This window comes from Gadus chalcogrammus, chromosome 20 (assembly GCF_026213295.1).
Source record: "Gadus chalcogrammus isolate NIFS_2021 chromosome 20, NIFS_Gcha_1.0, whole genome shotgun sequence".
NCBI classification, from domain to species: Eukaryota; Metazoa; Chordata; class Actinopteri; order Gadiformes; family Gadidae; genus Gadus; species Gadus chalcogrammus.
Window position 1 is genome coordinate 10,747,643 of NC_079431.1, and position 24,439 is coordinate 10,772,081.

At 44.6% G+C, this 24,439-nt stretch overlaps 1 protein-coding gene across 1 annotated transcript in view; it reads right to left on the minus strand.

Moving 5' to 3' along the window:
- Nucleotides 1-2,356: 2,356 nt before the first annotated feature.
- Nucleotides 2,357-24,439, minus strand: part of map2 (microtubule-associated protein 2) — a 35,587-nt gene continuing 13,504 nt past the window's right edge. The window contains exons 5-17 of the mRNA XM_056580391.1: nucleotides 20,653-20,988; nucleotides 16,481-19,666; nucleotides 16,077-16,301; nucleotides 15,793-15,924; nucleotides 14,505-14,697; nucleotides 13,774-13,789; nucleotides 13,349-13,499; nucleotides 12,833-12,889; nucleotides 11,694-12,010; nucleotides 8,589-8,681; nucleotides 5,169-5,250; nucleotides 3,840-3,952; nucleotides 2,357-2,569 (exon numbers count right to left, since the gene is read on the minus strand). Of these exons, the coding sequence (XP_056436366.1) occupies nucleotides 2,357-2,569; nucleotides 3,840-3,952; nucleotides 5,169-5,250; nucleotides 8,589-8,681; nucleotides 11,694-12,010; nucleotides 12,833-12,889; nucleotides 13,349-13,499; nucleotides 13,774-13,789; nucleotides 14,505-14,697; nucleotides 15,793-15,924; nucleotides 16,077-16,301; nucleotides 16,481-19,666; nucleotides 20,653-20,988 (5,114 nt within the window). The remainder of the gene's footprint in view (nucleotides 2,570-3,839; nucleotides 3,953-5,168; nucleotides 5,251-8,588; nucleotides 8,682-11,693; nucleotides 12,011-12,832; nucleotides 12,890-13,348; nucleotides 13,500-13,773; nucleotides 13,790-14,504; nucleotides 14,698-15,792; nucleotides 15,925-16,076; nucleotides 16,302-16,480; nucleotides 19,667-20,652; nucleotides 20,989-24,439) is intronic.

Consider the following 24,439-nt stretch of genomic DNA (forward strand, 5'->3'; position numbering starts at 1 on the left):
GTTTTAGTTTAATCCAGTTTTTTTGGTGTGTTCGTTCTTGGTTGTACATCATGCACCACGGTGCTAAGATGAAGTGAAGCCAGGTTCATATTTGTTGCCAGACTTAAAAAGGAAATAGAAACCCATTGTTTTGAAGGAGCCAAGCATACTTTGCACAAATCTCACATGTATTTTGGACGGGAAATTTTACCTTTTGCGTCTTTCCAGACAACAGTTTTGCGCTTTGGCTTAATCATTAAAATCTATTGATCCTTATTATTTTTTTACTAAAATGACGACAGCACTCCGATATCAGTTTTTGTCCTTATTTTATTGTTATTAATTGCTTTACCTAGAGTCATATCAACAGGAGAAAAACTGCATACATCAACTTGACCTTTAAAATACATTTACAGTTGCTGTAGGGTGGGTTGGCAGTACAGGAATAAAGGGAATGCAGAAAAAACACAGAAGCAAACAAACACTAGCAGGTGAGGGTTCTAAGAGCTGGGGAAGGAGGCAGGATGTACCACAAAAGTGTTAGCGGAAAAAGAAAACTAGATTAACACGTCCTAACATATGATAGAGGAGTATTCCCTTTTTTGTCATTTTTCTTTTCTTTTATGAAAATGTCATTTTTTTAATGCGTTTTCTGGTGGTTTTCTTCCATCGTTTCCTCTCTTACCCTACGCATTGCCACAAAACGGTCTGACACAGTTGCATCCTTATATCAAAAACAAAACAGAAACAGCTTGAAATCTCCAAAAAACTCAAAACACGCGCACAGTTTCCAGAGACTTTCCCCATTGAATCTCAGGTCCAATTTGTGTTCTGTCTAGTCGAAAGACCCCTTCTTACGGGCCCGGTGACAGCCTGCCTGGGATAGTGGTGCTGTAGGGGGGTCCTCACTATCCAATCTATTTACACTTTTATCCAAAGCGACCTACAGGGAATTCAGATACATGTACTTAAGGAGCAGGTAGGGAATTGGGCATCTGGCACCAGGATGCCTACTACAAGTATACCGCGAACAGTGAGGATCCAACCCAGTACCTGTTTGAACCCAGTAGCCACTACACTATCATGCCCCGATACATACACCATCCAATCCTCTCGCGCCAAGGAAACAATCATCTACAGCAATCGGAGTCACTCTGCAAGGCATCACAGTTTGAAAGACACATATATTCTTTAGCCGTTATTGGTTGTTTGTTTTCTTCCTAAGTGTTATGTGTGGGGTGATGGATTATTTTTCTTACGGTTGGTTCTCGAGTGGAAAAACACAAGCACAGCACATTTCTAGGAGGCCTGCTTGCACACTGTAAACGGCTAAAAACTACAAAATATACTTTTTTTATCCAATTATTTCAGGAAATAAACAAATGATTGTAATACTTTGAAGTACAAAATAGCTTCTTTTCTACAAGAGCTGATACATGCTTGCATATCATGGACTTGTTTTTTAGCAATTTTGAACTTTGAATGCAATCTCACAGTTACCAGACAATTATCCAATCGTTTCATTTTCTAATCAAATTCAAAATGATGGAGGTGTCAAATAAGTTGTGTTTTATACATGTATTTATATATATATATTAGTTAAATATAATATCTACGAATGATGGTAAGAATACTTGATTCTTTTGCGACGGGGGGGGGTTGTCTGGCATCCATGCACATTTTAAATAATACGTGCTGCTAGGGATCGGTGGTCACATGACGTATCTAATTAGTGTATAGCGAAGAAAAAGCACCGCAGCATGTTCTCAGCACTGATCCCGGACCTGCGGAGCTCCCACCTGGAAACTGTTCCATGCGAACCACGGTGAGCAGGTCGCGGGACCAGTGCTCGGAGACCAGGACTATTCTATTGACAATCGTAGTGAAAAGATACCAAAATGGAAGGGCCAACGCGCACTGGGGTGGACTGGATAGGAAAACAGAGGAACCAAATGATGGCGGATCCTTCCTGTCGTCTCGTAGTTGTGATGATTAATTCACTTTTTTAACAGGTGTGGGCGTATGTATGTGTGTGTGTGTGTATTTGTTTGTATGGGGAGGGAGGGGAGACGCAGTGGCAGGTGGTTAATAAATAAGAGCTGTGGGTAATCATAGAGCGTTGTAGTTTGTGTTGGGGGGGGGGGGGGGGTGATGGAGGGTATTCCTGGCTGGCCGTGAGAAGTGACGGTGGGCTGCGTGGTTCGGCAGATCTTGGCGGGGAGGAGGGTTTGTTCGTCGACGCGAGGCGTATACCTGTTTTAGTCAGTGGACTTCCGGAAGAAGAGCGGTGGTGGAAGTCGTGGCCGGGGGGGGCGGGGGGATTGGGGCATGGGTGGGCTCGGGCGGCGGGGGATAAGGGTGGTGCACCTACGGTGGCTCACAAGCCCTGCTTGGCCAGGGCGGCCGTGACGTCCTCGGCCAGCGTTGCCAGCTGCGGGGACTCCAGCATGTCGAGGCTGCCGGAGGAGGACAGCAGCCGCCCCCCCGGGGACCCCCCCTCGACACCCTCGCCCTCCGACTGCGACGTGACCACGATGTCCGCGCCGGGGTCCCGCGGCTTGGCCTGGAACATCACCTTGTGGCTCTCGATCTGTGAGGGCGGTGGTGGCAGGGGGAGGGAAGGGATCAGATCATAATGAGAAACCGGCTCATCGTTTCTCAGGTAATGCATTCACACAACGCATTCACATCAAATGTGTTTCACATTTCAAAGGCCCTGAGCCGGCCTTTGAAATATGCTTTTGGGTTATTTTCCCCCCCCTCCAAATTGGTTTCAATAGGTGGAGGACAGGTGTGTCGCATCAACGCTTAAAGAGAAACTTCACCCATTTCCATTAAGCTTTGTATCGTTAGAAACCCACTCATATTTTTGAATGGTCGTGCATCATTCCCTTATTTTCTGGAGAGTCTGGAGAGATCTGTATCGATCTCCAACACTTCCTGTTTAAGATGACGCAATATGACGATTTTTGCGTAGAAGTAAATAGGAAGTGTAAGAGGGGAGGATTCTCGTAAGACTACAAGCACTAGTCCCACCCCCCTATAGGGGGGGGGACCCACTGACGCTACAGACCTATTAGAGCAGTGCCAGTGGGTGGGACTTCACCAGCAGAAACTAGCATCCACAGCGTCTGAAGCTAAGCTAACAGAGGCTGTTGATAAAACTGAAGTACAATTCACTGAGTTCACCAACTAATACTCTTCACTAGAAATGTTGTGTAATGATTTTCAAGCAGTCTTGCGGTATCAGCTTGGTAGATGGAACAGCGAGGTGTCCGATAGGCGGAGATCTAGATCAGCGGGAGTGGCCAGCGAAGCTGTGCATCGTGGTGCATCGTGGGAGTTCAATCCACAAGCGCCAAAAAGTCACTTTCTGCCTTTTCTCGGTCAAGACGGCACCAAATTAGAATTTTATTTTATTATTCGACTACATATAGGACCCAATTTCAATACATATTCATGCCTCCACCGGTGAAATGCTCCTTTAATGAGCAGGTACTGTAACTATAAGAGCCAATCCCAGTTAAAGCATGTGATAGCATACGTTTAACCCATAGGGCGAAACATACAATGCAAACCAATTTACAAATTGATTTTGGAGATTCATGTCCAAATGGCGGAATAAAGTTAAAGTATACACAGAAACGTACAGTTTATAGAATAACCCCATACCAAAATGCAAAAACAGCACAATCGTGTTTGTGTTTGACGTCTCCATAGACCTATGTTTCGATTTACATTTCTGTTATTGAATAAAAAAAAAATTGTAAATCGTTCTACGCGTTGGGGAGACCTTAGGATTGAATGGAGAAGGACGGGTCGGGGGTTGTCTGTTGTTATGGGGTGGGTGAGGCCCTTACCAGGTAGGGGCCACGGCCGATGGGCTGCCCTGCATTGTCCAGGGAGCCAACCTTGGCCTGGGCCTTGTCTTTGAAGTCCAGCCTGACGCTCTCGATGCGGATGTTGCCGCCCCCTAGTATGAAGGAGGAGGGACGCCGAGGAAGGTTACACACTATCAACGACACACACTGACAGACTGAAACCAGCGAACCATTTAGAAAGCGCAAGTGTATGAAAATGATCTGAGACACTATCAAGGTCACTATCGATTGACGACTATAGATAGCAGCGACACAAGGTTTTGGTTCTGGATGCGAATGATTGCAATTAGAAATGTCAGAGCTTCAGTACATCTATCCATGTCATGACTAGGCGGACATGACTGTACTACTGTACATTCTCTTGTACAGTGCTGCTCTGAAGTCCTATTCTGCAGCGGTCAGGCTGTTGTTTTTCAGACGCTGCCATGACATTCCCCCACGGCAATTGTGTTTGTTGGGGAAATATATGCAATATAACGCTATATGCAATGACACTTAAGGACATCTTCCGCATTTCGCAGTGTTACGTCATGATGACAAGGTTTGGAAATGGCCCAGCAGGTGGCGCTGTAGCACAGACATTATATATTATATATATATATATATATAGCCATCTGGGAGGCAATCCCGGTCTCCCTCCCTCCCTTCTCCCTCCACCTCTCTCTCTTCCTCTCTCTCTCTCTCTCTCTCTCCCAGACATTGCAATTAATTAATAGGTAATTCCATATCTTCATTTGTTGATTAGTTAGCTGAAGACAAGATGGTGGTACTGACATGAAATTTAAATACATCCTTCTATCAGCTCTGCCATCACATCTTTTAGTGAATTCATTGGCAGAGCCGTACATTAGAAAGCCCTGGTTGCACAGATATATTGGTTTGTTCCGAAATATTGATGTTGATTTGGTTTGCATGTGCTTAACTCATCATTTATTTAAAAAATGTAGTAGTGGGCAGAGAATTGGACTGATAAAGTGAAGACCATTTTGGTTAGCAGTGGTAAAAATTAAAGAAAAGGAAAAATATGAAGTGGTCCTTAAAGGTTATGCAATGGTCCTTAAAGGTTTATCAATTAAACCAATGACTTAAATTAAATATAATAGGTTAATATATTCTACTACAATAGAATACATCATTCATGGGGTCTAAGTTCACGAAGATTACATTAAATAACTCTGGGACTAAATGCAGTGTGGTCACATTCATTGTGTTATACCTGGAGAAGGGTTGAATAACAAGGAAATTTAATTTGTGTAAGAATCAACGACACAATTTAAACATCCACAATAATGCTCTCCTGGCCGTTACCTGGTCTATGGTGGATGTTGTCCAGGGATCCACATTTTGAGGTCACATGACTCAAGTCTATCTTCTTGTTCTGGATCTGTACCTGTAGTGGACGATGAGGGGAGATTCCAAAGGAAGTTCTCAATAAGGTCATACAAACTCTCAAAGCTACACATGATGTTCTCCAACGTTGGACGTGACAGAGATAGCTTGGAGAGCATGAAGGTGTTTTAAGCCATAATTGCTGCTCAATATAAACCTTCTGTAAGGGCTGAACAATTAAAAAAACAGCGTAATATATCGTTGAATAATAACATCCCACTATTCGGAAACGTTACATTCGTCTTTTTGTTTCCCATTGTCATAATATTGCATTAAATATATATAACTGAATGAAGGTTAATTAACTGAAGAGTTCAGTTGTTATAGTTAAACACAAATTACTCATAAACACTGTGGATACCTCAAGCGTGAACGAATGATTGACACAATCAGGGACGCAAAAGTGAGAGAATAGTGTTTAAATTAAATATTCTACAGGGAAATGACACACATTAAATACAAGGCTGCTGTATTTCTGTCGCAACACACACCCTGTGGATCTGAAAAGAGAAATGAATCAATCCATTTATGCAAGATTTGCTAACATATTCAGAGTGCGAGCGAGCATTCCGCGCTTATGCAGATGTTATACCAGATAGGGAAATGTTTGAGGTTCATTGACCTAGCTGCAATTACTGCTATATCTACATGTCCTTAACTGCTTTCTATTTGATACAACATCCTCATTACGGTTTCTCTGGTTGTTCTCCATACCGAGGTGTCACACACAATGTCTGCTGGAGTAGAAAGCCAATAAATCGCTCAGTGTTTCGAACAAGAACAACAACGAGAGAAGCTGAGTTCTTGACAGTTGACTATTGTTAAGTTCCTTGTGATCCAACACACAAACACACACACACACACACACACACACACACACAAACACACAGCAACACCAAACAGAACAACAGCGCCGACAAGCAGCTCTGCTAAACCGAACCCCTCCGTGGAGGCTAAAGCGCCACGCTCCTGGAACCATGCTCACTAAGATGTGTGTGTGTGTGAGGGGGGGGGGGGTACCGAGCTGAAAACAACATAATGAAAAAGAGGCTTGGAGGAAATCACTTCACACACGCACACACACACACACACACGCACACACACACACGCACACATACACACACACACGCACACACACACACACACACACACCACAAACGTTTGCACAACTGAAGCACTAAACAAACAGTATCCTTGTTTCTCACACCTAGGTTGAGCACGGCAGTGATCCCGCCACTCAGGATGAGTTTCAAAGCGGTAGTGGTGGGAGGACACGTTGTGAGACATAAACAATCCAATTGGTGCACGACGAACACGATACGGTCCATTTTACGTATGATAATCCCTTGTGGTCTGAGTGATTTTTCAAAGTTCACTGAGGACGTCCGACATTTCCAGCCTCGTATCAAGTTGAAAGTGTTCCAACTCATTCAAAGGCATAACAACTGAAGTGGAAGCCCATAGGAGAGACATGGGGAATGCTAAGTAACACACAAAGTGAAAGATGAAATTACATTTCGGCTTTGGAATTGTAATCATGTTATAGGTCCCAGTGCTCATAATGGTCTTTGTTCAGGAGAGAGTACCTACTCTAGTTTCTGTTTGCCCACCAGAGTAGTCTATAAAGAATACAATCCCTGAGAGCCAGAGAGTTTAGTAAGGTCAAAACATTTGAGATGTTTTTAGTTAATGAATGAATGGACATAATATATGAAGCCAACAGTATGAGTATGTCTCGAGGGCTGCCGAGCCAGCAATGATATACTATGGGGTGCTTCTACCTGTGGTTGAAAGTAGCAGGAACGAGAAACAGACACAGAAAAAGTTGAAGCACAGACTTTATACATATTTTGAAATCGGGATATGTCGGGACATGAATCTTTGGAGAGAGAGAGAGAGAGAGAGAGAGAGAGAGAGAGAAAGGAAAACCTCACGGTGAAATAAATGAAGATTGTGCTGTGGAAGAAGAGCTTGAAATTCATGGTTGAGTTAAAGGACAGTACCGGTATGGGTGATCAAACCATTGTAACCGTCTTCAATAAAACCATTTAACCATATCACTTGTCAAAATTGCTTTCATGTACTGATTCTGCTAATCAATATTAGCAGAATGTGTACACCAGCCACGAAAACACTAGAAATATAGCACTAAGTCTTTACTAACGTGATTATGTCAACAAACTCCCTAGTGACTAACGTGCATTGATTCCAAAAGACGAAAGGTGAAATATAGCCATTGTTTATATCTTTGGCAGTGGCTCGCTGCCGTCCGGCAGAATCCTTACAAGGAATTCCTTTTCAACAAAAGATATTGGTGCAGGATGTTTTGGTGAAGCCAGGAGAGACGGTAACAGTAGTTTCATCACCCAGAGCGGTATTGTCCTTTGAAAAAGAAAACCATACTGTAGTAATAGAAACAAAACAAAGCTGTACACTGATAATGACAGCTGTGTGCCAAAGCCTATAATACAAATCTGTGCAGAAGTGATGATCAATTGATGAACATATTTCTTTGATTACCGCCTGTTGATTTGGTTTGTTTTTTTCGAGCATTACAACTATTTTCATTTGAAAGAATAGAGGGACTGCAAACATGGTGGTGGGGCTGTTGATGAGAACATCAAGAGCAGACTGTGAATACACATATACCAGATGTCAAATTCTCAGGGGTATATATATCCAAACATAATGATCAACAAGAAGGTGAAACTTCACTGTAAATGTTGGGGGATGGCGGGGAGGACAACCGTAACATCAGAGATACACATGTTTAACTGCCTCTGAACAGCGCCATTTGAAATCTTTATCCTAAGGGGGAGGGGGGAGAAACTATTAGTAACGTCGTTTTAAATGGCAGTTCGCAAAGTAGTTTTTAATGCAGATTACCTGAGAACAGGAACATTATAGAAACACTATGTATTACATATTCTATGAACATATACAGTCTTGACTGTACTTGAACACATGTTTGCCAGAACACATGGGAGTTCTTCAGAAACTTCGCAGGGCAGTGCTAAAGCTATGACAGCTACGCTGGAACAATACGCACGTCAATCTAAACGGGGGGCACCTAACACACCTATACTGGGCAACAACGGCATGTTGAAGCTAGATTAAGCGGGAATCCTGTCTAAAGGCACTTCAACAATTTGCAAATACATGCCAGAGGAGGCCGGAAGGGAGCTGGCAGGGGTTTTCTGGCAGGGAACTACGATGTAAGGGCCGAGTGACAAAAGGGGGAGCCCCTTTGCCCTCCACGTCCTCAACGGAGGGAGAGAAACAGAGGGATAGAGGAGGGAGGGGAGGGGAGGGAACAAGGGGGGATGGTACGGTACATACATTGCCTCCGCGGGGAGTGTACTTCAGGTTATCCCTGGAGCCGCACTTTGACTGTACGCGGCTGAAGTCCAGCTTCTTGTTTAAAATCTGCATCTACGGAGAGATGCAGATAGAGATAGAGATGGGCCTCTTGACAGACACTGGAAGATGGATGTGATGGCTGCCTAGTGAACCGTGGTAGTGGTGGAGGGGGTGGTGGGGGTGGTGTGGAGGGGTACACGCATAGGGAGGGTGAACAGATGAAGGGACATTCAGGGCTATGGCATAGCAAAATGTTAAACGATAGATAACATGAAAATCTGTGCGTCCATTCGCAACTTCACCAAGCTGGAATTTTGTAAGCATAAATAATAAATAAGAAGTCTGTGTCAGGAGTGAGTCAAGAGCAGCAAGGGGCTGAGGTATACCAGCGGGTCTTTGGTCCAGGTCACACTGTGTGCGGCCGATAGATACAGGGTGACCGTGACCACACGCAGCACGGACTTCCAGATCCACGAGGCGCCACGTTTGGCCATGGTTGGCAGATTGGGGCCCCTGCACTTCTACAAGCACAATCATTGGACAGGTCATTGATTGGGGCAGGGGAGGGGGGGTGGTGGCTAGCTAAAGGAGAGAAACGGTCTGTAACAGGGCCTATGTGCACCACACACATAACAACTGAGGGAACTTTAAGCCAGGGATAGGGGTTAGGGGTGTTGCTAACCTAGTGATCAATCAAACCAGACACATTGACATTTAGCCTCATCCATTGTCATAATTTAAGGACTTTCTTTTGATAAACCAGTTTGCTGCATCATGTGTGGTTCACTTGGATTCCATTTGTTCTGAAGTTTGACTAAGAACTAATCTCGACATTTACTGAACTTCAAGCATATCCCAGGTCGATAGCAGGAGGGAGGTTTCATTTGGACATGGAGTACGACGGTTTATAAACACATCCAGTGAAAATTCACATGATCTAAGCCAAAGGTGCTTGGTTATTTTATTATATTTAAAGAACTGAAACATTATCCAAAATGATGGTATGAATTTGTAACATTTTTAAACACACAAAAATACTATTCAACTAGACTTTTTATAATCTTCTGCCCAAAGAAGGCTTAAGAATCACATATGAACGTGAATGCGTAAGTATAACACATTAGGTGGAGCAAGAGACAGGCCACTCTATCCCTCTCAGGGGGCTGGGTCTTCAGATAAAGCGGCCATAGAGACCCAGGTGGCGTTTAGAGTCAAGTGTTAGGAGTCTAGAGGCTCGCTACAGAGCACTCTGAAATATTCATGTTATGTTAGACCACTCTGGTCTTTCTATCAAAACAACACAGAGCCAAAGCCTTAAGGGAACAGATTAAATGTTAAAATTGTAACATTGCCTGGGGCATTTGTCATTGGCAGAACACTAGAGACTTGGGGAAATGGTGAGGAACCCAAGGGGGAAGGGGCCGTTTGGTGTCGGGGGATTGGGGGATAGCCTTGTGAGACCATCCAGATTTCGAAGTTTGCATTTCGCAATGATTAGCATTGTGGCGTTGGTAGCAACTGATTTCCTAATATGGGCACGAACTTGCGTTGTTCAAAAATGGCCAGCCAATCAGATTTAACAACCAAGTGACGCATTTGATCTCTTTACTCTTGCCGATTCCGGTTGGAAGTAGAGCCAAATCATCTTCTCCACCTTCTCCTCCTATGATAAAAGCCTGTAAAATAATTGCTTCTTTATTTTAGTGATCTTTTTTACATTTTTATCCCGTCTTTTTGGGATGGCTCCGTCGATTTCACATTACACTTTCCTCGAGATCACCATTGTTTTGTAATTCTTCGCACTGCGGGGCTCCTTTTTCGTCATGAACTGAAACTCCATACCCATATAATGCTGATTGGTTCTAGCATTATTTTTTACCCTTGGAAGAGGCTTTCATGGAGGAGCTCGAGGCCCGACAGAATCTTCAGAGAGAAGCACAATGTGAACTCGCAAGACAAGGATGGTCTCACATGGCAAGGAGGGGAGGAGGGGCGGGGGCCTGCAAACGTCGCACTTCACCTCCTTTGTTCAAAAGAGAATGCTGTCATGACTTGTTTGGTCTGCCAAGAACACATCCACACAAACACAACACAAAAATGCCTGTTCTGGGAAATTAGTCATAGCAGACGTACTCTTACTATTGGTAAGTTACACACTCATAGTGACATACTACAGCCGTGTCCAATCAGAATCGACACATCGTGATACCTCAACTCCACATGAAGCAGACGCAGAGGCAAAGGCAAAGGCTTCCAGATGCTCTCGGTAAAACCTATACCGTGTATGGATGTAATATTTGGCTCTATCATCAGATTCTCAATGTCTCCAAATCTTGATATTTCAACCATATATGTGAAAATAAATAAATGTACATAAAAAAAACTTGTGTATTAAATAAAAACGTATAACGTAGAATAATTACTGTGAAGAACCACACCTATTTACTGATTGCTACTACACCACCTAGCCCTGCAAGTATAAAGGTCCCAATGATGAATTACCAGAAACACCTCTTCTTTGTACTGGTCCTGAAGTGCAACCAGCTACTCGCTTAAGGCTTAGTTATGGTTGGACGTCGACGCAACACAAGGGGGTTTACGGACCCATTACGTCCTTGCGGACCCTCCTTGCGTCCACCGAAAGGGCCTGATGTGCCCCCCCCAAAAATTGTAACCTTGCGTCGAGGAGACGCAGCAGCAAGGGCTGTGATTGGTCGGCTCACTAAAACCCTACGCTCGAAGCGATGTCTGGTCATTGCGTTGCGTCAACGTGGAACCATAATTAAGCATTAAGTCAGATGAATACTCAACAACAGAGTGAGGAAAAGTGGATGAGTGAGGAGGAGGAGGAGGAGGAGGTGCTCAGTACTATGACGGTGGAATAAGCTACGACGGAGAGGACAGACAAACAGGCAAGTAGGAAGTTAAAACCACAGGCAACAACCGAAGCTGGGGACTTTGGGAGAACGTGAGAACAGACAGATAAGCATGTGTGAGAAAGAAGGAAGAACAGAACAGGAAGTGTTTCATCATATTTCTATTGGAGGTGGGGGGGGGGTGGGGGGTTGACGGTTGGGTGCATACCTGCCCTCCTTTGGGTTGGTACTTGATGTTCTCTGTAGAGCCGATCTTGGACTTGACGTTCTTGAAGTCGGGCAGCGGCTGGTTGAGGATGCGCAGCTGCTTGGGGGTGGTGGCGGGGGACTTGGGCGGCGTGCGCACCACAGCCACCGTCACCGCCCGGCGCTCCTGGGAGATGAGGCTGAGGGAGCGGGGCGTGGCCGGGTTGCGTGACGAGCTGGAGTAGCTGGGCGGGGTGCCGGGGGTGACGGCCGTGGAGCCCCCGGTGCGGGGGGTGGAGTGGCCGCTGCGGGCTGAGCGGGAACGCACCAGCGCTAGGCCTGATGGGAGAACGGCGTGCAGGAGTGAGTCGCTTAGCTAAAAGGGTTTGGGTCCACGGTGGATTTTAAAACAGCAACTTGCTTGTTGGCGTCCCGCCAAGGGTCGCTCAGGGACGGGCCTCTAGAAAATCGATTATAATTTTTTTTATAGTATGTATTTCTGTATGTGATCATTTTTTTACTTGGAATTATAGCTTGTTATTGTAATGGCTTGAGTACATCGGACTGAGATTGAATCAACATTCACTCTCTTCGTAGAAACTAGGGCCAGAGTGAAATGGCTTGACATGACATGACATTGCGGTTTTTTGGGGGCTGTGCGTGCACGTTGCATTACCGACTCTTGCTGTTGTTTAACAAAACGATGCCATCATGTTAAAATTAAATGGTGAAGTACTTTCCCCCACTTAACCGGTTGTATGTTGGGGTCCCCCCGTGCCATTTAAGTGGGAGTCAAACACTAGAATTTAAACACTATGAGAATAAAATACCAAAAATGTTGAGGGGGGGTGTGAGCATTATAATAAGCGATTTTGCATACAAATATACAAAATCCTAACCCTTACCCTAACTGTTGCATTATACTACTAAGTGTCTGAGAAGTTTAACCATCATCTAATTTTTTAAAAATTGATTTGCAACGTTCTTTCCCTGACCTCAATTACGACCAGCATATTGCTCTTAGTCATTTCATGTTATGATCTCAGGGTGCATTTAAATAAATAAAATGCAAGCATCTATAAGATCTAGATAATAAGTAAAGAAAACCAAATAGTCAAGGTGTATGGAAGGTTAAGCGATAATGAGCTATGGAGACTCTACCCGACATGCTAGAGGCGCGTCCAAGCCTGTGTTCGGCCTTCATCTCGGTGCGGAACGCTACAAGAGGAAAACAAGAGGGGATTCAATACATTTGGTGAGAGAGGCCTCATGTACGAGGCGGGGGAGTGAGGAGGGTGAGGGGGGAGTGAGGAGGGTGAGGGGGGAGGAGGAGGGGGGAGTAGGGAAGAGGGAGGGGGGAGGAGTGGAGAGTCAAACAAGAGTAAAGTTAGTTATTTCTGGGAGTTAATCTTTAGTTGACAGTATCCACATGTAAACCAGTATATGTTGTGAAACAACTTATATCAGCAAAACAGGGCCAGTGAGAGAGTGAGAGTGAGATTGAGATAGAGTGAGAGAGAGAGTGAGAGAGAGTGAGAGACAGACAGACAGGAGCAAAAAAAGGCTGACAGACAGACAGCCAAAAATCTGATATTGTAATGCTATTTCCCAATGACGTTTAACACTAGTCTGAAGCGAAGGTGGAGGAGGATAAGTGAGGGGGAGCAGCTGGCTCACAGGTGGGTCTGCGTGGAGCAGTGGATCCCGAGCTGGTGATGGAGGTGGAGCTCTCCTCTTGGTCGTGGCCGCCGTGGCGACCGTGGCGGGTCAAGATGGAGGCTGGCCGTGGCACGGAGGCGCGCTGCTCTGGGCTGCATGACCTTCCGTCCTGTCACAGAAACACGCAAACACACACACACACACACACACACACACACACACACACGCACAAAGACAAACAAATACTGTTAAAGATGTACACTGACGTGAACAGTATGATGAAAGCATAGGTAGATCCTGAGGTAATGATTCAACAATTTTAAGTATTAATTACTAAAATATTAGTTTTATCAATTTGAAATCCTCCTATAACTAAACTATAACTAAATAATGACCAAGTTTTATTTCGGGCTACATTCCGCTACTTCCCTGATAAGGCTTACCTTCTTGCCTAAGGCTCTATGCGACAAAGGGAACAGAGGCTCAGCTGACGATGGGCGGAGCCTATCTAAGTTCTGTGCCAACTGTGATTTGCAGGAGGAGGCGGAGCTTGGCCGAGCTGGCAGGTGGGGAAGGCTTTTAACCACCCGTGATTTCAGTGCAGGGATCTTTGTAGGTTGCAAGCGTTTAGTATGGCACTGATGTGGCTGGATGATGAACATGAAGACGATGAGGATGATGATGAATATGATGACCAGTATGGTGGTCATTCCATTCCATGTGTGTAAGACCCATTTCACCCAAAAGACAGAAATAACAGAAAGATGGACACAGCAATTAAAATAGAAAGAGAAACAACAATGGATGTGGATAGAACCGTCATTCCCAAGATGTAAAAATGTAGGTGGTTGTAGGAAGATGGTGGGAGGGGGAGGGAATTGTGTTGGACAGGGGATCTTCAGGACTGAATTGATAACAGAAATGGAGCGAACAGCTCCAATTTCAGAGCAGCAACTCAGTTAATCAATGCTTGTGGGGTTGGATCAATCTGACAGGTAGAGCTTATACATTTTCAGTTAAAAATTCCAGTGTATGGTATAGTGATTTTAGAGGGGAAAAAAGCCTTCATCATGTGGAAAGAGTACAAGTGGTGGAGAAATGCCTGAAGTTGGATTAACACCCATATTACATAAACAAACACAATCCATCAATGCTTCCCGATGAAAACCAGTACATTATTTTCTTTTCATCCGTCTTTCTATTGTCCAATTGAGACATCCGAAAAGCTGTCGTTGTGAAGCTTTTTGTACGTAAGGCCGGACACTTTGTTTTCTCCACCAATGGGCATGTTGCGGTGGGACTACTCACCACTCGGTCCAGGGACTGCCTTGCAACGCTGAAGGGGTGGCGGCCGTCTGTGGAAGTGGCTGAGCGACGACAAGAAGAGACAATGAAAGAGAATACAGGACAACAGAGAGATAGACGTTGGTAAGGCCTGCATCACAGCATGATAGTGAGATGGTCATTTCGTACACATCTGTTCACACGTAGACCACTGCACATATACCCATACATACACTTTTACATGCATGCCTACTTCAAATATCCATATCTGGAATCGTTTTGTATCTAGTTGATATTAGGCGTATTTTGTCCACGGCAATGTGGTTGCACGACATTGGCTATAAAATGAGCACCGGCAGGAGAGGGTTTACCAAACAAAGCACGTCATCGCCAATAACAACATATTCTATGTTATATAACACACACCTCCCCCCGGGGGGGGGGGGAGGTGTGTGTTATATAACATAGAATATGTTGTTATTGACGAATATGTTGTTATAAGTCTGAGCTTTTCATGTGTCGAAGCAGAGGATCCATTGGAAATAACAGGCTAACTGTTTCATTGACTGAGGAACATCAGACTCATCAGGCCAAAGAATACAACTGCATACACCGGTTGCCTGGCAACTGATGTGATTAACCAGAATGTGTGTGCTGAAGGTCTGACATAATAGATAATTGTATACCCACACCTTAACCAAGCATGGCAAGCTCTTTAAAATGGACTGGGAGTATCAAGATAGGGTTATTATCAAGGATTCAATAACTGGCACTTTTCAGTGCCATTACTGACTCATCTTCACTCAGGTGGTCAGCTGATGCTTCAGTATCGATCAAATCATTAACTTGGACCATTATTTCAGGGTGATTTTAATGTGTATGGACATTTAACATTGATTTTTCTAGATCTGATATGATCGATAGAGCACTGGGTATTACTTCATTGACATGATCGAAGATAATATCCCAAAAATGTAATAAAGTCAAATGATGAAAGAATGGAAATATCTTTTTTATTTGGCAGGAAATGCAAAATGAAACAAAAAGTGTTACAACACGAAACGAAAAATGACAAAAACAAAAACAATAATGATACAAAAATCACAATAATAAAAGGATGTTGGGGGTGAAGTATGGGATGAAGTGGTGGCTGGTAGTTTGACGTGCCACAGTCCCACCTGTAACCCTCCTCCTGGGACAGGAGTGGTGCTGGATGGGCCGCGTCTGGCGCGCGGAGGGCTTCATGGTGCTCCTCCTGGCAGGGGACCGGGTCTCTGCCTTCTTGGTCAGCTCTGTCTTCTTGATCACCGCTATGTCATAAGAGGCAGAGGACGCCATTCACACCATTGGAAAGACCGGACTTGTCCCATAATATCTCATCTATAAGTGTACTTGTCATCCTGAAGAAATAAACAATTAATGTGAATTTATTTGACTCAAGAGTCCCTAAAAGGAGACCAACCTTTTTTCTTTTTAGCCTCCTCCCTGGGGATGCAGACTGGTTCCTTACGCACAGGCTTGCGTTCTGGTGTGGACACGCGGCCCTTGGCCCTGCTCTCTTTAGCCATTGTCTTCACTGCCTTCTCTTGCTTGGTTTGCTGCCTCTCCTGCTTCAGGTCAGACGTCTTTGCAGCATCATGCGCCAATGGCAGCTGTTCCATCTCTGTGGCCATGCTCCTATCATCGTCTGCAGTCCAAAATGTCAGAGATATATCGATAAATATATGCAATTTCTGATAAAAGGCAGTAAAACAGTGAAGCAAGGATGATAAGAATGAGGGAAGGTAGGAAGGGACAAACAAATAAACTGTGATAAGATATATAAAGCCAAACCAATAACACAGCAGAAGTGACCAAAAGGCTAACCTTGGGTGTCGATCCAGGAGCTGTCCAGGATGGAGTCGTCGATGGTGGTTTCATCTCTGTCGTAGCTCTCTGTCCGTCCCTCTGTCTCCGTGGTCTTGGCCTCCTTATCTGGAGAGGAGGGTATCTCTTGGGCCTCAGGGACATCCAATATCTCCTCTAGACTGCCAGCCTCCATCTCAGCCTCTTCAGCCTCCTCCACACACTCCTCTTCCTCTTCGGCACCAGGGACATGGTGGACTGCAGTCTCCGGGGGAGCGGAGAAGCGAACGCTGTGTCCCGGCTCCTCTCCTTCTTCATCGATGGTCTGGACGACAGTGATGAAGTCATCCTCCACGGTTACCACCGACTCGATTGCCGCACGGGGCTCTGGGATCTCCTTGCAAGCCTGCGTGGAAGTCCCAGCTTTTTCCCCGGTCCCGTCCAACACCTCGATATCATCCTCATCCTCCTGCGCTTCCAAAGAATCCTTCGCAGTGAGATTTGCATCTTTTTCACCTAGCTTCACTCCAACAACAGTTTCGGTGGCCCCCAAAGCCGCCCCAACACTTGTCGCAGGTTTAGGCTCAGGAATGTTCTGGTTATTTTCTTTCTCTTCCTTTTCCCTCTTTGCGTTCTCCTCAACTTCCTTCTTTTCTATCTCTTCCTTCTCCTTCCTTTCTCCCTCTTCCTTCTCCTTCTTTAATTTCTCTGCCTTCTCCTTTTCTATCTCTTCCTTCTCCTTCTTTTCTTTCTCTTCCTTCTCTTTCTTTTCTATCTCTTCCTTTTCCTTCCTTTCTATCTCTTCCTTCTCCTTCTTTACTTTCTCTGCCTTCTCCTTTTCTATCTCTTCCCTCTCCTTCTTTTCTTTCTCTGCCTTCTCCTTTTCTTTCTCTTCCCGCTCCTTCTTTTCTCTCTCTTCCTTTTCCTTCTTATCATTCTCTTCCTTTTCTATTTTCTCTCTTTGCTCTCTCTCTTGCTTTTCCTTCTCAAACTCCTTTGCTATCTTCTCTTTCTCTTCCCGTTCTCTGTCCCCTTTCTCCCTTTGGGCTTTCATTTCTTTCTCAATCTTTTCATCCTCTTCTTTCTTTCTAATCTCCCTCTCTTTTATTTCTTGCTCCTCCTTCAACTTCCTCTCTGCCTCAAGTTTAGATTTCTCTTCCATTACCACCCTCTCTCTCTGCTCTTCTTCTTTCTTCTGTTTCTCTTCATTCATTTTCCTCTCAACCTCATCCTTCTCTTTCTTTTCTGCTTCCTTCTGTTCCCTTAGATTTCTATCTGCCTCGTCCTTGCTTGTACCCAACACTGGTGAGATCACTCTTTTGGGAGAACCATAGGCTTCTACTTGTCGCTTGGCTGGGGAGAGCACCGGAGAGAGCAACTTGTCATCATCAATAACGCTGTCAACAGACGAGGCTGGGGAGGTTTTGGCAGGCTTGGCGATGTGGTCTTTGGCCACTCCGGTCAACTGGTACATCTCTTCAGCGTCCACCTCTTCGTAGGCCTCCTGGTGAACCAGCTTGACCTTTTCTCTCAGTTCCTGGAGCTCTCGCTCTTCCTCCATGCTGAGAGGACGGTCCTCCATCTCCAACTTCCGTATCTGCCTCTCATAGTCTGCAATCTCGGTGTCCGACACGGAACCGTCGCCGCTGTGCTGCTGTTCGGCCTCGCTCCCACATCTCCCGCCTTCTTCCAGAGTGACCGTCACAGTTGGTGTTACGAATGCCTCGGTGGGTGGGCTTGGTTTTATGGTCTCAGGTTTAGTTTCAGAAATATCCAGCTTCACTTTATCTGCCTCAACCTTTTCTTCATCTGCATCCTTTTTGCCGGTCTGATTTTGGTCTAGTTTTATGTCACCATCCACAACCTCTATGGACTGGTGCTTGTCGTCCATTGATGTGTCTCTAACTGCTTGTTTTCTAGCCTGCTCAGCCATTTTTGCCTCAAGGACCGAGGGGGTAAAGACTTGAGCGGATGAACCTATAGGGCTTAGGACATCAGCAGGGGATGGCATGGGCCCTGAATATTCACTAAACACACAATAGCCCATCTCTTCTATCTGGCTGTCGGATTTGCTGACTGAGTGGCTTAATTGTCCTGCGACAAAACTAGCCATCGGGTCACCAGTGAACACTTCAGCGGGGGCCTCCGATTTTTTTGGCATGATTTCTGGGTCAGTATTATCCGACGCCAGCCTAGAGCGTGTCCCAAGGTCTAGCATTTCAGGCAGGTCTGGTGCCATAACTGTACCATTTTTACAGGAATACTTGGAGTCCTCAGGGGATCCAGGAGACTCTGGCTGAGGGCTGGATATTGTAGCTTGCCCAGAACTCTGTGGAGGAGAGGAACAATCTGAAGTGACTGAGGCGGCAGTCTCCAGGATCAAGGGAGGAAAGGGTGACGGTTTCTCTACAGAGGGGGTAGTCACTGGGAGGTAGTCTGCCGTATCATCTAGACTTCCACTGGTATAGGACATTATATCCGTAGCTAGAGGAGAGAGGTTTCTAGGTTTGCCTTGCCCACTGGAATCCATTGCGCCAATAGTAATATTAAGGGAGTAACTCCTCTGATCTAAAGCTAATTTGCCAGGGGACAACTTGCAATCATTATTCCTGTCAGGAGCCAAGAAACTCCTGGTGTCTTCTGTTGAGCCTTTATTGGTTCCTGGCAATTCCTGGATCTGAGCAAGGGTGCTGTAGCTGATTTCTTGGGTCAAAGAATCAGTTTCAGTGTTCTCCTCTCCAACTGTGCTCAGTTCATAGTAACCTTCTGCTCTATTACGTGGAGCTTCGTCAACATCCACAGTAGAGGTTTCAAAATACGTTGACATCCCAGATTTGTCACGCGTCTCCATCGTGGCATCTCCTCCATGGGCTTTGACCTCCAAAGGAGAGAATTCAGAAGGTTCGATGATGGTGGTGAATTCAACCAACTCCACCGAAGGCTGCTTCTCAGATACGGTTATGGGTTCTCCATACGTAGGCTGCAGGGTCATTGATCGTGTCGGTTCTTTGGCTTGATTTGGCGTACTTGCAGGAACAAAGCAGGGCATGTCCATGGTGGGACTCTCCGGAACCATCCTTTCCCCAGCAAAGAACTCCTGCATCTGGGGCTCGGCGCTGTCTTCGGCACGCTTGTCAGAGCCGATGCTGCATGGGCTCATGGACTCGCTCTGCTCACTGTCTTGCTTTTCCGATTCCATCTTCAACGCTGAAAGTACAACTTTTCAGTAGGATCTTTTTTTTTTCTTACAGATTCACAAATTGACACAGCCATGCAGAACATAATGAAAGCGAAGCTCTCCTTCGAAACTTACAGAACACAGATACAGCCATCGCTGAGGGAGAACGGCGAGATCATGGACTCCACCAGATGGATGAGACAATGGCATGGAATGTGAAGGAACCGGGATGGATCGACTGTGACGCTGATTTATGGAAACCGAGCAGTGATAGATAGTGGGTACTCAGCAAAATAGCATTTCTGTCATTCTCTCACACTAAGGCATGAAATTATTGAATTATTTCAAATGCATTACTTCAGTAAAAAGTAACAGTAAATATAGAATAGATTTGGTGCTTCAATGACATTGATACACCAAGTCATAACAGTCAAACTACAAAATAATTCTGTGTTGAATGACAGAAAGATGCCATCTACTTACTCATATGACATGGATATTATACATTTCAAAAGGCATTTTGTATTGAAGCAACACAACATTTGATATGAAACAGCCAAGGCGACGTCCAGCTAGAAAAGGGGAAACTTGGACCAATAATATAATGTGGACATACATCATCGGTCTAAAATCAATCACTGACATACCAGCAGTATGCAATGTGTAAACATGATGAAACACAGACCAAATCGCTGCGAGAAAAGCATTATGATGCAGCACCGCTTGACATCACCACAGAACTTTGGCCCCAAGAAATGCAGCTAGAAACTGAAACCGCAACCGTGAATAATACATTTGAAAGAAAAGAAAAGCACAGGGTGAAGAGAAATACGGCTCCTCTCACCAACAAGCCTTTGTTGCCTTGCAGCCTTAGCAGAGCGATGGAAACATTGCTTGCCATTCAACCTCTATTCTAATGCTTGTACCCAATGTTGTATTGGGCCTAAGTGAGTGTGCGCAGTTCCTGCCAACAGTACAGATACATGCAAAGTAGGGATCAGAGCACAGGACACACCTTTCTTAGGGCTCTCCTCACCCTCTGCTTCCTGCTCTTCCTCCTTCTCATCCTGCTCCTCCTGCTCCACCTCCTCCATCTCTCTGTCCACAGAGCTGTCTGAGACAGCAATAACTGCTGGGACCTGATCCTGGGCAGGAGCCTGGACCTCTCCTACAGCCTCTGCCTGCCCTAAGGCTTCAGCTGGGGGGCTTTCCAGTTCAGGCTCATCCCCGCTCCACTGCTGCTCCTCAATAGCTGCCTCAGATTCTGCTGCTTCTGTACTCTCCTCCTCCTCCTCTTCCTCCTCCACTTCCTCCTCGTAGTCGGCTGTAAGAGCCTCCATGGTTTCTTCTTCTTAAAAACACGGCGAAGAGGTTGACAGATCAAAACTACGGGCAACACAGACTTTGGTTATATGGCAGCACAGTGGACACTGGGTGCCCTGGGAGCTAGTGCTGTTCAACAGATACAAGTACACCACAGATGTATGCAGTGTGGATGTGTTCTCTTTCTATCCTTAGACCTGGTATGCTGGTATGTAGATCATTTTACTACCTCTTAAAATGGAATATTTTATATCAGTGAAGAGCAACGTATTTTAAGTAATTTTTTGATAAATTAGACTCTAGTACTATCAAAACTAGACAAAAACAGTTCAATTATGCTTGAGCGTTCCTCATCATAAAGTCTTGCCGAAATGGAAGCAATGTCTTTTTAAGTTTTGTCTAAGTTTTTTTTATTTATCTATTCATATATATACAGAATTAAATTGCTGATCTTCTGTTGAAAATTATACTTTGAGATTTTCTGACATTAATATGAGTACCCCTAGCCTGACTATGGTCCCCCAGTAGCTAGAAATGGCGCTAGAAATTAAATCAGACGAGCCGATTTGTAATTTTCCCCGCATGACGTCAAACGGGGAAATGTTACCTCCCCTTCTCTGCTTTGCCCGTCCAGAGAATTTGGCCCGCCAATGAATAAGCAATAAGCTAAGACTGTTGTACACTTCTTTGTTGTTTGGATAACCATTCCGCGGTTGGTCTTATGGCGCATAACACGTCGGGTTCTCTGACGTCTCTGGTATTTCCACAACGAGAGTCGTAGTGGGGGTTATCTCAGCCATTGCTGAGAAGGAATTGGGGGGAAAGGAACTTTGGCTTTGACTCCCTGAAGTAAATGAACCGCGAGGCACCACCGTCGCGAGGCCCGCTGCCCGCTCCCGAGACTGAACCTTTCTCCTCCATGTTGTGGTTCAGTCTACTTCAGATTAATGTGGAATTGGAGATGGAAGAACCAGAAACGCCGTAGAACCCGACGCAGTCGTTTGAGATTCATAATATCGTCTGGAGGAACACACAGCTTTTGGCCCTGATGATATGTATTATATGATATATATATCTGGGTATAATATGATATTATTTAGATATAGATCTCCAGGACTGTAATGCAAGGGTTGTACACTTCTTTGTTATTTGGACAACCCTTTTGCTGTTGGTGTTATGGCGCAGAACACGTCGGGATCGCTGACGTCTCTGGTATTTCCACAACGAGACTCGTAGCGGGGGTTATCTCAGCCATGGTTGAGAATGAATTGGGGGGAAAAGGAACTTTGGGTTTGACTACCTGAAGTACACACAGCTTTTGGCCATGATAATATGTATTATATGATATAGATATCTATGTATAATATCATATTATTTAGGTTTATAGCTCCAGGAATCCCACCAGAGCACCCGGAGTGTTCTAGAATATTTACAGAACACGGCCAAAGCTGTGTGCCTCGCCATTGCGGTACATCAACTGTAAACAGAGCGCACGGTACCGTGGCCAAAAGCTGACCCGCCTCTCTCCTCCTCATTTGCATTAAAGCTACAGACACTGAAACGGCGCGCTTGGGGAAAGCTCAATGTGCGACTAATTAATACCTATATTAGGTATCAATGTGCGGCCCACTAATACCTATATTAAAGCATCCATAAACTAGCATGCCATGGGACCTTTAACAAGCACAATGGTTTTAATGTAATGATTCACGTTTGGTCTATAACTGATTAAATATAGCTGTGTTACATTTTGCTAAAATATTTTATGACCAATTATGTGCACTGGCTCAATATTTGGATACAGCCTCATCATTGGTAAAGATTGTAAACATCCGTTGATGTATTCATTATGGTATGCTTAAATATGCTGGAATTAGACAATTTAATTAAGTGCACATTGACACTGTGTTGAGGCATTACTAAAGCATAAATTGGTACACCAGAAGCAAATAGCGACAGACATGGCAAACATTGACAAAACGTCAAAATGTTTAGAACCAATACAAGCCTTGTGCTGTCGAAACACAAGCCAACTTTTTTATATTTAGTCATTTAAATGTCACGCATAGTATGTATACATGCAGCTAATGGTTCAGCTGCCAGACGTGTGTGTGCAGTTGCTATAATTTTATTCATGTAGAAACGTCAACCAATCCTAACATTGAACACGGTTTTGAAATATGTGCGAGCGTATGTCCTTGCATCGGTGCCATGCCAAGTCCTACACATTGGTCCGGTCTAGGTCCACATTGGTCCGGTTCCAAATTGGTCTCCAATGGACCTTGATTCAAAGTACTGAGTGGGCGAGAATAAATATGCTTATTTATGATGCTGTTACTGACCGAGAGAACCGCGTTTTTCTTTATCAAAAAGCTCCAGGCAATCGTCCCTAACCCATGGCCCATGGTTACGTCAGCCTGTAATTTGATTGCTGTTGCTTTGGAAGGTCACCTACAATGCCTCGGCTGAGTGCTGTGCTTCATCGAGGCGAGAGATGCATTTCTCCTCATTGGTAAACAATGGCTCCGTTAGAATCGAGAGATGCTGGTGCCAGCCTTGTTTGAGCAGCATAACCCACAGCGAACAGACCAGCCCACCTACACATTTGTTTCGGCACGGGATTGGATTTCCCAAATGATGTTATTATCCCAGATTATAGGTTAGTTTATTTTATAGAAATATATATTTTTAAATTTTATTTAGATTTATTTTAAACATTTAGATTTAAAGATCTCCGATATGAGGTCTAGTTTTCTTATAATATAAATTACATTGCAACCATGAGCAGCTCCTAAATGTAACTCTTCTTCTGACATCCTTTTTATTACATGCAATAAATTGAGGCCTTACTTAATAATAAGCATGCATATTATTTCGAAGCATTTGCATTTTGCACAGCTCAAGAAAATGTAGGTAGGAAAAACTCAAAGATTCAGCTGAGCATGGCATTGCATTTGAGGGCGAGAGAGAGGAAGAGCCATAGGGTGGATAAAGTGTGATGAAGAATCATCTTATCGTATTTTTCATACAGGCCTGAAAAAGTCTGCAGACAACAAGGCCATGTAAAGTATGCTGCAGTAAAGTAGCAGGCAGGACCATCTGTCGGCTTAAAATGTATCCCTGCACCACAGGTGTGAGTGCACAGGCATGTGTCTGTAGGTTTGTGGGTGTGTGTGTGTGAGTGTGTGTGTGTGTGCCATTATGCCCATGTGTTCATTTGTATGTGTGTTCTTGGTACAAGAATCATTAAAGACATATGGTGAAGAGTAATGACAGTAGGGTATTGTAAGGAATGGAACCAGTATCATACAGTATGATGGGTGAACACAATGAGGAGATATGACGTGCACAGACGTACATGTGCAAGGAGGTCATCACCTCGGGGGTATGTATGAAAGCCATTTGGATCTCACGACCGACAACTTTATTGGCAGAAACAGAATTTTTGCCGTTCCCTCTGATCGTATGTGAAGGTAGAT